The sequence below is a fragment of the Leucoraja erinacea genome, chromosome 2 (assembly GCF_028641065.1).
Source record: "Leucoraja erinacea ecotype New England chromosome 2, Leri_hhj_1, whole genome shotgun sequence".
Taxonomy (NCBI): Eukaryota; Metazoa; Chordata; class Chondrichthyes; order Rajiformes; family Rajidae; genus Leucoraja; species Leucoraja erinaceus.
The window spans coordinates 134,371,545-134,384,331 of NC_073378.1; the positions used below are offsets into that span (position 1 = coordinate 134,371,545).

The 12,787-nt window shown below is 46.7% G+C and overlaps 1 protein-coding gene across 1 annotated transcript in view; it reads right to left on the bottom strand.

Moving 5' to 3' along the window:
* Positions 1-11,338, bottom strand: part of recql4 (RecQ helicase-like 4) — an 82,655-nt gene extending 71,317 nt beyond the window's left edge. The window contains exons 1-6 of the mRNA XM_055648926.1: positions 11,265-11,338; positions 8,260-8,394; positions 7,764-7,797; positions 4,907-5,037; positions 3,524-3,670; positions 1,070-2,262 (exon numbers count right to left, since the gene is read on the bottom strand). Coding sequence (XP_055504901.1) covers positions 1,070-2,262; positions 3,524-3,670; positions 4,907-5,037; positions 7,764-7,797; positions 8,260-8,343 — 1,589 coding nt within the window. The 5' untranslated portion in view covers positions 8,344-8,394; positions 11,265-11,338. The remainder of the gene's footprint in view (positions 1-1,069; positions 2,263-3,523; positions 3,671-4,906; positions 5,038-7,763; positions 7,798-8,259; positions 8,395-11,264) is intronic.
* Positions 11,339-12,787: the final 1,449 nt, after the last annotated feature.

The following is a 12,787-nucleotide window of genomic DNA, read 5'->3' on the forward strand; positions in this document are numbered from 1 at the left end:
CAGAAGATCATTGGGACACCGCTACCAGCCTTGGAGGGCATCTACCACACATGGTGCCTCAGGAAGGCCATCAGCATCCATCAAGACTCCTTACACCCTTGTAATGGACTGTTCAAACTACTTCCCTCCGGCATACGTTACAAGGCCTTCTACGCCCAAACCTCCAGACTCAGGAACAGCTTCATTCCCAGAGCTATAGCGCTCTGAACCGGCCCTGCTGAGTGCCCCCCATCCCCCTATGGGCTGTCTCCCTCGGTCATGTCGCACAGACACATCTGCTCTTTAGTCTGTTTGAACTGTTTTACTGTTGTAATGTTCTTTTTACAAACCATGTTTCTCAGGGTATCTAAATCTAAATTTTATTAGTTATTTAAGTTATGACATCGGATGGAAGCTGCAAACCCAAATCTCGTTGCGCTTATGTGCAATGACAATAAAAGATATTATTATTATTATTATTATCTTCTTTGCCTGCACATGATCCATATCCCTCCATTTCCTGCATATCCATGTACCTATCTAAAAGCGTGTTAAATGCCACTATACGATCTATCTCCACCACCATCAGTGGATTCCAGGCACCCACCACTCTCTATGCAAGGAAACATGCCCAGTACATCTCCTTCAAACTTTGCACCTCTCACCTTAAAGTTATACCCTGGAATTTTTGGCATTTCCACCCTGGGACAAAGGTTCTGACTGTATTAACGTCTCCTAATTTTATAAATCTCCATTGACAGCAAAACAAGTAGCAATATCTTAAATAGACACAAAAAGCTGAAGTAACTCAGCGGGTCAAGCAGCATCTCTGGAGAAAAGGAATAAGTGACGTTTTGGCTTGAGAACCTTCTTCAGACTGAGAGCCAGGGGAAAGAGAAACACGAGATATAGACGGTGATGTAGAGATGTATAGAACAAACATCTCACCACTGGCTAAATAAACAAGGTGATAAAACTACAATACAGTTTGGTTTTATTCTTTTGGTTAATGTTGAAACAAAAAAAAACAAAGCAAATAGCCGTCCAGCCTCCTGGCACCTTATTGTGAAGCCACAATGTCTGCACATACCTGGTTGCTGCAGTCCTTCCAGATTCTGATGGGTGGCTCTGCTCCTCCACATCTCCATACAGATTCTCGTGCGGAATCGCAGAGTTCGGTTTATTCTTGCTGTCACCCTCAATGTGAGAGCTTTCAGTTGCCTTAAGTTTGGAACCAGCTTTACTCGAATGCCCCCTCTCTTTATCCGGTGCTGAGCCAGCGTCTGAAAGCTTGGTTGTCCTTCGACGCTTCTTGGTCTCACCTTCACAAGCCCCAAAACTCTGCTCCACATCTTTTCTCCGTCGCTTTTTGCTCCTAGTTTTCACATTGTCCGATTCCTCCTTACAGTCAGTCTTTAACTCGGTGCCCGAGTCAGGTTTCACAATCTCGTACGTCTGTGGGGAGAGGTCTTGCAGGCACGAAGCTCTCTGCATTGCCGCAACTGAATCGTGGTTTAATTGGCCCTCCATGGGGTTTTGGAATTTTACTTTGGTGGTCTTCATTTGACAAGTAGGAGTTAAATAGTCATTCTCTGATACCGCAGGCTTTCCAAGACCAGTTGGACAGGGAGCAGAGTCGCACACAGCGTTCAAAGGGACAATGCCGAATAATGTTGGGGCACAACCAGCTACTGCAGAGATACAGCTCACCGGACATGGCTTACTATCGACTGCAGCAGGAACATCACTTTGGTGCCTTCCACTAGCCGACTGAGTCCTGTTATTGGCTTCTGGTTTGTCATTGGCTTCTGGTGTGGAGTCATTTGAAGGCAGCGACTTGCCTTTGGCCGATGGCCTCCCATGATCCAGATCGAGATCACGTGCTCCATTTGCCGCACCGGCCCGTGACAAACAGTTGCCTGAAATGGGCAAGCCCACTTCCTGCTGGGTCCTCCCCTGGCACCTGTCCAACCAGCCAACGTCAAGCGAGGACATTCTTCTCGATACGCTCTGCTGCAATAGTTGTAGTTTGTTTATAGGTTGAGGAGACTGTGCCAGTGTGAGGAGGATTTTTGAAGGAGTAATACCCTTCATGGTGGCGTGCAGTAACTCCAGCTGCTCAGGCCCATCAGGGGGCTCGTTGGTTGTAGTCTGCAGTCTCTGAAACGTTTGGGTGGTGGCAGGTTCTGCTCCAACAGCCAGGTTAGTTTCATTGGCCTTAATCTCCTTGGACATCCGTGGTCTTCTTGGAGTTATTGACTTACGCAGGGAGACTGGCCTCTCCTTTTAAAAGATAACATATATTTTAAAGTACAAAACTGTGGTTGATCTATTGTTAGGGAACTGTTACATATTATTAAGTTGTGAAAATACGTTTTTACAAAGGTATCATTGGTGATGATCATTCCCACGAAAGCAAAATAACACAACTTTCATACAATGCACAAGATCAAACGTCAAATGTCCCAATGGTTACTTTTAATTCATAACATGCAAGCCACATCCTCATTCCCCAGGTCTACAAGGTGTTTGGACAACAGACACCACATGTTGTCTCAGTCAGTCTGAAGAAGTTCATAAGTTCATAAGTGATAGGAGCAGAATTAAGCCATTCGGCCGATAAAGTCTACTCCGCCATTCAATCATGATCTATCTTTCCCTTTCAACTCCATTCTCCCCATAACCCCTGAACTAATCAAGAATCTGTCAACATCCACCTTCAAAATATTAATTGACGGCCTTCACAGCCTTCCGTGGCAATGAATTCCAGATTCATTACTCTCTGACTAAAGAAATTCCATCTCATCTTTCCAAAGGTACATCGTTTTATTCTAAGGCTATGGCCTCTGGTCCTAGTCTCTCCCACTTTATATTTACTCTATCCAGGCCTTTCACCATTCGGTAAGTTTAATGAGATTCTCTTCCCGCCCCCCCCATCCTTCTAAACTCCAGCGAGTAAAGGCCCATTACCTTCAAACAGCTATCATATGTTAGCCCAAACATTCCTGGGATCTGAACATGAGACGGGTCACAACACGAAACATTGCCTGGCCATTCCCTCCACAGCTGCTGCTTGACCTGCTGGGTTGCTCTAGCACTTTGTGTTTTGTTATAAGATTTCAGCACCTGCAGTACCATGTGTCTCCACCACACAGTCTGCTTGGATGGTGGACTGACAACCACAATGAGGTGCCTTAACAGCAGTGAACAGAAGACTGTTTAGGTTTATTATTGTCACATGTACCAAGGTACCCGTGACAATAATAAACCACGTGTACTAGTGAAAAGCTTTCAATGTGCTCGCTTTCCAATCAAATCAGGTAATACTATACATAAATACGATCATGCCAATGTCGAGTTTAATAGGTAGAGGGAAGGAAAAGATACAGTGTGCAGAATATAGTTCTAAGCATTGCAATGCAAGGATAAAGTTGGCCATGTTTGCATATGGCTGCTGTAAACTCTATTGGAATGAGATAAAGCAAGGAAAATAGCACCCCTGAAATCACACCTCTGTAAGAAGTCAACGAAATAAAGGCCTTACTTTTCCCGATGTTCCAATTTTCTCCTTCAATTTCATTCCATAATACTGGGCCGATGCATTGATGGTTCTATGTTCCTGCACCGTAAGCTCCTGAACAAGTCTGTTCTGACGATTTAGATGTGACCCCCAAACATCAGGTTCGCAAGTCTAGAAATTGAAATAAGGTGATCATCATGGCACTGAGTCATCAAGATGCACAGCAAAATAACAACTTAGCGGGACAGGATACATCTCTGGGGGATACGGATAGACGACGTTTCGGGTCGAGATCGAGACTGAAGAAGGATTCTAATGCAAAGCATTACTTATCCATGTTTATCAGAGGTGCTGAAGATAGACACAAAAAGCTGGAGTAACTCAGCGGGACAGGCAGCATCTCTGGGGAGAAGGAATAGGTGTCGTTTTGGGTCGAGACCCCTCTTAAGACTGGTTAGGGATAAGAGAAATGAGAGATATAGATGGTAATGTGGAGAGATAAAGAGATAAAGTAATGATGATAAATGAAACAGGCCATTGTAAGCTGTGGGTTGGGTGAAAATGAGAAGCTAGTGTGACTTGGGTGGGGGAAGGATAGAGAGGAAATGGCGGGGTTACCTGAAGTGAGAGAAATCAATATTCATACGACTGGGCTGTAAGCTGCCCAAGCGAAATATGAGATGCTTTTCCTCCAATTTGTGTTTAGCCTCACTCTGACAATGGAGGAGATCTAGAACAGAAAGGTCTGTGTGGGAATGGGAAGGAGAATTAAAGTGTCCAGCAACCGGGAGATCAGGTTGGTTCAGGCGGGCTGAGCGAAGGTGTTTCGCGAAACGATCGCCCAATCTGCGTTTGGTCTCGCCGATGTATAAGAATCCACATCTTGAACAACAGATACAGTGGATGAGGTTGGAGGAGGTGCAAGTGAATCTCTGCCTAACCTGAAAGGACTGTCAGAGTCGAGGGAGAAGGTATAACGACAGGTGTTGCATTTTCTGCAGTTGCAGGGGAAGGTACCTGGGGAGGGGGTGGTTTCGGTGGGAAGGGACGAGTTAACCAGGAAGTTGCGGAGGGAACTACCAGAGAGTACCAGAGGTGCTGCCTGACCCGTTGAGTTCCTCCTATTTGCCTTGATACTTCTTAAATATAGGAGAAATAGGAGAAATCCTTATTTTTTTTTGGCACAAAAAGCAGCCATTCAATCGATGTAGGCACCTTGTGGATCAATCTGTTCAATCAGTCTTTATTTTACCCGCCATCTTGCATGTTGTTCTTGCTTGTGCTCATCCAAATCCCACTTGAAAGTCATGAGTAACTAGGTTTTCACCAGTGAGGGGAACACTAAATCTGGAAATGTTACAGCAAAAGATAAGTGACGAGAGATATGACTAAGAAAAACAGTTTTACCGTTTCCTTCTCCTTAGTTTGGTTACTGCCCTGCGAAGGCCCATTCACAATGTCCACATGTGGACTTTGATCGCTTTCTGCAGCAAGGCTTTCTCTAGTTTTCTTTATAGCTCTGTACTCCTTGTATAGGTCTGCAAATTCACAAAGCACAGGTTATCTCTACAGTTTGCAGAGGCCAAATTTTATCACAGAAATAATTTACAACATGTGAAACTAAAATTGAGTTCTCCTCCAGATAAAATATTCCAATTGGAAATCCTTCACTCGCAGAGTTCTAAGAGTTACATAACCTTTCAATCCTCCTGGTGTAAAAACCTATCTACCCCAGCCCTGAATATGCTTAATACCTTTGCAGAACTTCTTTGTGCAGTCCACAAGGGTGACCCTTTAACGCTCTGTATCACTTCCGCTCGTGCACCCTCTCCCCTTGGCCTCCAAGATTCTTCCAACAATATCCAAAGTAAACTTTTGGAGCAGCACCTCATCTTTCATCTCAGGCCGTTGCAGAGAATTCCAAAGATTCAGAAGAAATTCATCTTGATATCAAGCTGATATCAAGAATAAGTAGCCTCCATGTAAGTCATAGAGTGATACAGTGTGGAAACAGGCCCTTTGCCCCAACATGCCCACACGAGCCAACTTCAAGAGTATCAAGTATCAAGAGTATATTTAATTGTCATTTGGACCCCTGGAGGTCCAAATGAAATGCCGTTTCTGCAGCCATACATTACACACAAATAGACCCCAGACACAACATAATTACATTGTACATAAACATCCATCAACAAATAAACTTATCCCCCCGATGTCAGAGTCAAAGTCAAAGCCCCCGGCTGGCGATGGCGATTGTCCCGCGGCCATTAAAGCCACGCCGGGTGGTGCAGGTCGCACACCGGGTCTTGATTTGGGAGCCCCCGGTGTCTCGCAGGCGGCGTTTGCAGAGCCCCGCTCCAAGCTCTTCAACCCCGCAACTCGGGCGGGGAGAGTCGCCGTTGCAGGAGAAAAAGCGGTCTCCCTCCAGGGATCCGCGGGCTCCCGGTGCCGGCGTGACCCGCATCAAGCCTCCGATCAGCAGCAGCAGCAGCAGCAGCAGCAACAGCCAGCGGCAGCGCTCCTCCACCGTCCACCCGCTCTGGTCTCGGCCAGCTCCGACGGTGAGGTGAGTGCACCTGAGTCCCCGGCTTCTTCCTGTTGGAGGCCGCCCTTGCGGCCCCCCCAGCTGAGACCCGACGAGAAAAAGTCGGGTCTCCAGTGCAGGGAGAGATTCAAAAGTTTCCCCCCCCCCTCCCCACCCCACCCCCACCCACCCCCCCCCCCACACACCCCCAACATAAAATAACATAACACTACTACAGTATAAACATAGACACAAAAAATAATAAAAAACGCGGACAGGCTGCAGGTGGTCACACTTGCCTATGTTTGGTCCATATCCCTCCAAATTTGTCCTATCCATGTGCCTGTCTAACGTTGGGATAGTCCCAGCCTCAACTACCTCCTCTGGCAGCTTGTTCCATACATCCACCACCTTTTGTGTGAAAAGGTTACCCCTCAGATGCTTATCAAATCTTTTCTCCTTCACCTTGAACCTATGTCCTCCGGTCCTCGATTCCCCTCCTCTGGGAAGGAGATTCTGTGCATCTACCCGATTTATTTCTCTCATGATTTTATACACCTCTATAAGTTCACTCCTCATCCTCCTGCGCTCCAAGGACTAGAGACTCAGCCTACTCAACCTCGCCCTATAGCTCAGACTCTCGTCCTGGCAACATCCTCGTCAATCTTCTCTTAACACTTTAAAGCTTGACAATGTCATTCTTATAACATGGTGTCCAGAACTGAACACAATACTCTAAATGCGGTCTCACCAACGTCTTATACAACTGCAACATAACCTCCCAACTTCTAGACTCAACACTCAAGGCTGATGAAGGCCAATGTGCCAAAAGCCTTTTGACCACTTTATCTACCTGCAACTCGACCTTCAAGGAACCATGCACCTGTACTCCTAGATCCCTCTGCTCTACAACACTCCCCAGAGGTCTACCATTGGCTGTGTAGGTCCTGCCCTTGTTAGACATTCCAAAATGCAACACTTCACATTTCTCTGTATTAAATTCCATCAACCATTCCTCAGCCCACCTGGCCAATCGATCAAGATCCTGCTGCAATTTTTCACAACCATCTTCACTATCTGCAATACCACCCACTTTTGTATCATCAGCAAACTTGCTAATCTTGCCCTGTATGTTCTCATCCAAATCATTGATGTAGATGACAAACAGTAACGGGCCCAGCACCGAACCCTGAGGCACACCACTAGTCACAGGCCTCCAGTCCGAGAAGCAACCTTCCACCATCACCCTCTGCTTCCTTCCATGAAGCCAATTTGCTATCAACTATCTCTCCCTGGTTCCTGACATACTAACATAGAAACATAGAAATTAGGTGCAGGAGTAGGCCATTCGGCCCTTCGAGCCTGCACCGCCATTCAATATGATCATGGCTGATCATCCAACTCAGTATCCCGTACCTGCCTTCTCTCCATACCCCCTGACATACTGTCTCTGACAGCGTTATTCCTCCCTCTCTCTGGATAAATAATTGCCCGTGGCATTTGGAGACCACATACACAAGTTTGTAAACAAAGCAACGCATTAATAATGAGACTTGCTTTCAGTGATCAATTAATGATGTTATGAGAGAGAAAAAACAAAATGACAAAGAAACAGAGTTCAGACGACTTGCTTCTTAATTTTAATTCTGGATCTTTGCTGCCTGCATTCCTCTCTGTTCCACACATTATATTATTTTTTTTGTTAAAGGAAGATTTGCTTCACAAAAGTCAATTACTTACATTGTGTCTCCTCCGAAGCACCGGCCACATCCACCTAAATAAGGGAAAAGATGGGGAGGTAAGTTCTCTGAGAAGGCAAGCATGTGTAGAAGCATCCTCTTCACATGTGCAACACAAAGTATTAGTTTATCATTGTCACGTGGATACTGTGAAAAACTTTGATTTGCCTGCTATGCGTGTAAATCATACTTAACATGACTACAGCAAGTGGTGCCAAAGATGAAATATACAGTACAAAATGTAGTGTTCGACCTATGGAGGATGTGCAGACATTTTTTAAAAAGTGCAAGGGCTGTAATGAGATGGTTGGGAATTCATCCTTTGCATACGAGAGGGCCGTTCAGTAGTCGGATTACAGCAGGGATGAAGCTGTTCCTGAATCTGGTGGTATGTGCTATCAAGCTTTTATGTCTTCTGCTCGATGAGGAAACATCCAGCTCGATGAGAAGAAATGGTGGTGGGATTTTTCAGAATTGAGTTACTGCTCAGCATCTACCTTATTTGGCTTGCGCTTGTGTTCCTCGAGGAACGAAGTCTCCCACTTCTTCAGCAGACGTTTTAACTCATCGTATCGATCCATCTGCTCGCAATCACCCGCTCCGGTTTCTCTCCTGCACTACACGTCACATCTCTGCAGAGGAGGAAATAAAGAATATTTAGTATCAAATGTCCAATTTTTGTGCTAGTTTAGACTGGGGAAATTTTGAAACATTCTCAGACGAGTATAAAAGTCATTTTCTACTTTTAATAAACATTACCCTCCTGGTGCCCCATAAATGTATAATGCGCAGCCTATTTCCAGAGCAAAACGCATAGTGCTGGAGGAACTCAACAGGTTGGGCAGCATCTGTGGGCAGGCAACATCTCGGATCGGGATCCTTCTGCAAACTCTTGTGTTTGGTCAACATCCCTGTAACTTTCTACCAAGTACCTGCTCAAATCTATTTGCTATTGTATCCTCCTCGACTACATCCTCCAGCAGCTCATTCCACTTTGTGTGAAAACATAGTCTCACAGGTTCCAGTGAATATTTTCCCCTCTCCCCATCCTTAAACCTGTGTCCTCTAGTTTTAGACCCCCCACCCCACACTGGAGAAAAGTCTGCGGCTATATCTGTACCCCTTAAGATTTCATAAATCTGATGGAAGGCTCATGCAAATTCACCAGGATTCGAGCAGAGGTAAAAATGATTGAATAATGAGAACAGTGTTTTTATTTCCAAGGTTGGGGTAAATTAAATCCCTTCAGCTATATAGCCATCCATTTCACTCCTCCCCTGATCTGACACCCTTTTGTACCTTTTTATCTCTGGCCTTTGCTCGTCAATCAAACTCCCTCACTTAAATTCACTTATCACGTGTGTCGGAAGGAACTGCAGATGCTGGTTTAATCCGAAGATAGAGGCAAAAAGCTGGAGTAGCTGAGATACTCAGATTCCGATGAAAATTCCCCTCCCCCCCCCCCCTCACAATCAGCCTGATTAAGGATCCGAACCCAAAATGTTGCCTATCCATATTCTCTGTTGCCTGACCACTGAGTTACTCCAGCACTTTGTGACAATTCTCCAGTTTTAGGTAGCCTACCAACACAACCCCTCCTTCTCTTCTTCCTTGTGCCCCACCTGGATGCGAATCCATTTCTCCCAGCATCCCATCCCCTTACCCCTGTTCCCTTTCATCTACATCCTTCTATAGTTCTCCTCCCTCTGGCTTTACATTTCACTCCTCTTCTCATCTTATTTTTTTTTTTACCCTTTTATCTCCTTTTAATCTCTAGCATTTGTCCACCATCTGCCAATCAAACCGCCTGTATCCACCTATCCATTTCTCAATGGCTCCATGGAGTTTTATTGTCATATGTGCACTGCATAGTGAACTTCTATTTGCATTGATCACACATGTACGAGTCTCCATATTTTGGTGCCATTCACTAAAAGGCCAAAGTTAGGCCCACACGCTTGATGTGCTGGAGCGGCTCCCGATGCAGGTAAGCCCCAGGCTGCTGCAAGGCGTCCTCCCGTCACCTTCCGCCGGCTCGGCCCGTGAACTGACGTCCCTCTCCTCGCCCGACCGCCTTTGTGTCCCGGAGAGCCTCCTGCAGCCGACCTTGTGGCAATACCCCGTTCCCTCTCCAACCGGCCCACTCCTCGCTTCCAACTTCGCCAGCACCTCCCTCTTCAACTCTCTGCGAGCTTCCTCCTTGCAGGAGAAGGGTTATGTGTTCATTAAGATGTAGTCAAAACAACTGGTGCCAACCCGAAACGTTACCTATCCAGAGATTTTGCCTGACCCACTGAGTTGCTCCCTCTGGTTTTATATTTGTCCTCTTAAGCCTTATCAGTCAGATTCAGATTCAAAATTGTCAGTGTACAGTACAGAGAAAACGAAATGCATTTAGCATCTCACTGGAAGAGCGTACATAGTCAAATGGTTGAATAAATAATAATAGTGTCCAGGGGGGGGGGGGGGGGGGTGGTGATTGGCAGTCACCGAGGTACGTTGTTCAGGCATGATCTGAACCCGGAGTAGACTTTTAATTAGTGGCCGTCACCCATCTCCACCTCCCCCTTACTACCACCAAAATCCCTCCTTTCTTCACACCCCTCTTCCTTGAACTACGTGTCCTCCTGCACGTCAATGGCCAATTGTAGTATGGCAACATTTTTCCTGGGACCTGCTACTCCCACTTAAACTATGTACATTACACTCCTCTGCTGTCCATATCTGACACCCATCACTCCCCACTTTTCTCCCTAACTGCAAGACAGACACAAAATCAGTAACTCAGCGGGACAGGTATCCCATCTCCGGGCAGGAATGTGTTACATTTCGGGTCGCTCCTCTCCACAGATCAGGGGATGCTGTGACACCGAGGTAAGGAAGTGAGTTGGTGAAGTCGAGACACAAGGGGGAAGTCATGGAAAATTACGGATAAGATCAAGGGGAAATCTGTACTAAGGATTCCGTTTAAGAGGAACTGCAGATACTGTAAACATTGAAGGTCGATAAAAATGCTGGAGAAACTCAGCGGGTGAGGCAGCATCTATGCAGCAAAGGAATTGGTGACGTCTGAAGGGTCTCAACCCCAAAACGTCACCTATTCCTTCCCTAGTAAATTCGTACAGATGTCAGAGGTTATGGGGAGAAGGCAGGAGAATGGGGTTAGGAGGGAGAGGGAGATCAGGCATGATTGAATGGCGGAGTAGACTTGATGGGCCGAATGACTTAATTCTGCTCCTATTACTCCACCCATCTGTGTGTGTGTGTGCGTCCCCATCCCTCTCTCTCTCATGATCATATTGAATGGCGGTGCAGGCTCGAAGGGCCGAATGGCCTACTCCTGCACCTAATTTCTATGTTTCTATGTTAACGGCCGTGTTGGTTGGTTGTTTCTTTCTCTCTCTCTCTCTCCCTCTCCCTCTCCCCCATCCAGGAGCAGACGCCGGTTTATTTGCCCCCTTGGTGCCGACATTTGTCCCAGTCGCCGCCGACTGACACTCACCCGCTCACCCGCCGCCGCTCGAGCTTCCCGCCACCCGCCACCCGCCGCCCGCGGCACGTGACCCGGCCGGAAGCGGGGCATAGAGGAGGGGGCGGAAGCGGGACAGAGGAGGGGGCGGAAGCGGGGCAGAGCGGAAGCGGGGCAGAGAGGGAGGGGGGCGGAAGCGGGGCAGAGGGGAGGGGCGGAAGTGAGAGCAACCCCGGAAGTGAGAGTCGTCATCACACACTGTGCGCCTTCTCCATCAGTTCGCGATCGGATCTTTGGTCGGATCACTGAGTTAAACGTTGGCAAATCATGTTGCAGCCGTATCACACTGTGGTCAGGCTGAAGATAGGCACAAAGTGCTGGAGTAACTCAGCGGGACGGGCAGCATCTATAGAGAGAGGGGATGGGCGATGTTTGGGTCAAGACCCTTCTTCAGACTGTTAGGGGAAAGGGAACCGAGAGAGAGATAGAAACATATGGCCTTTATAACAGAGGAGTTGAGTATAGGAGCAAAGAGGTCCTTCTGCAGTTGTACAGAGCCCTAGTGAGACCACACCTGGAGTTTTGTGTGCAGTTTTGGACCCCTAATTGGAGGAAGGACATTGCTGCTATTGAGGGAGTGCAGCGTAGGTTTACAGGGTTAATTCCCGGGATGGCGGGACTGTCATATGCTGAGAGAATGGAGCAGCTGGGCTTGTACACTCTGGAGTTTAGAAGGATGAGAGGGTATATCATTGAAACATATAAGATTGTTAAGGGTTTGGACACGCTAGAGGCAGGAAACATGTTCCCGATGTTGGGGAAGTCCAGAACCAGGGGCCACAGTTTAAGAATAAGGGGCAAGCCATTTAGAACAGAGACTAGGAGACACTTTTTCTCACAGAGAGTTGTGAGTCTGTGGAATTCTCTGCCTCAAAGGCAGGTTCTCTGGATACTTTCAAGAGAGAGCTAGATAGGGCTCTTAAAAATAGTGGAGTCAGGGGATATGGGGAGAAGGCAGGAACGGGGTACTGATTGGGGATGATCAGCCATGATCACATTGAATGGCGGTGCTGGCTCGAAGGGCCGAATGGCCTTCTCCTGCACCTATTGTCTATTGTCTATATATTGTCATAAAACATAGAAAATATGGCCCTTCGAGCCAGCGCCGCCATTCAATGTGATCATGGGTGATCATCCGCAATCAGTACCCCGTTCCTGCTTTCCGCCCCAAACCCTTTGATTCCTTTAGCCATAAGAGCTAAATCTAAAGGGCTTATCCCACTTTGCGATTTTTTTCGGTGATTGCGAGCGCCTGTAAAACCGTCAAGTTGTACGAAATACACGCTGACGTATGCTGTCCTGCGGGTGACGCCCAGTTATGGTTACGGTCAGGGTCAGGGATAGGGTTAGGGACTACAGATGGACTGTAAAATATTCTCCCTTCAATGCATGAGTTTTAAACATTAATATATTTAAATTAATACAATAAAATCAATTGTGCAAATGAAAAGATGTCTGAGTCGTTCAGTTTTATTTACAGACGTATCGGTCCACTT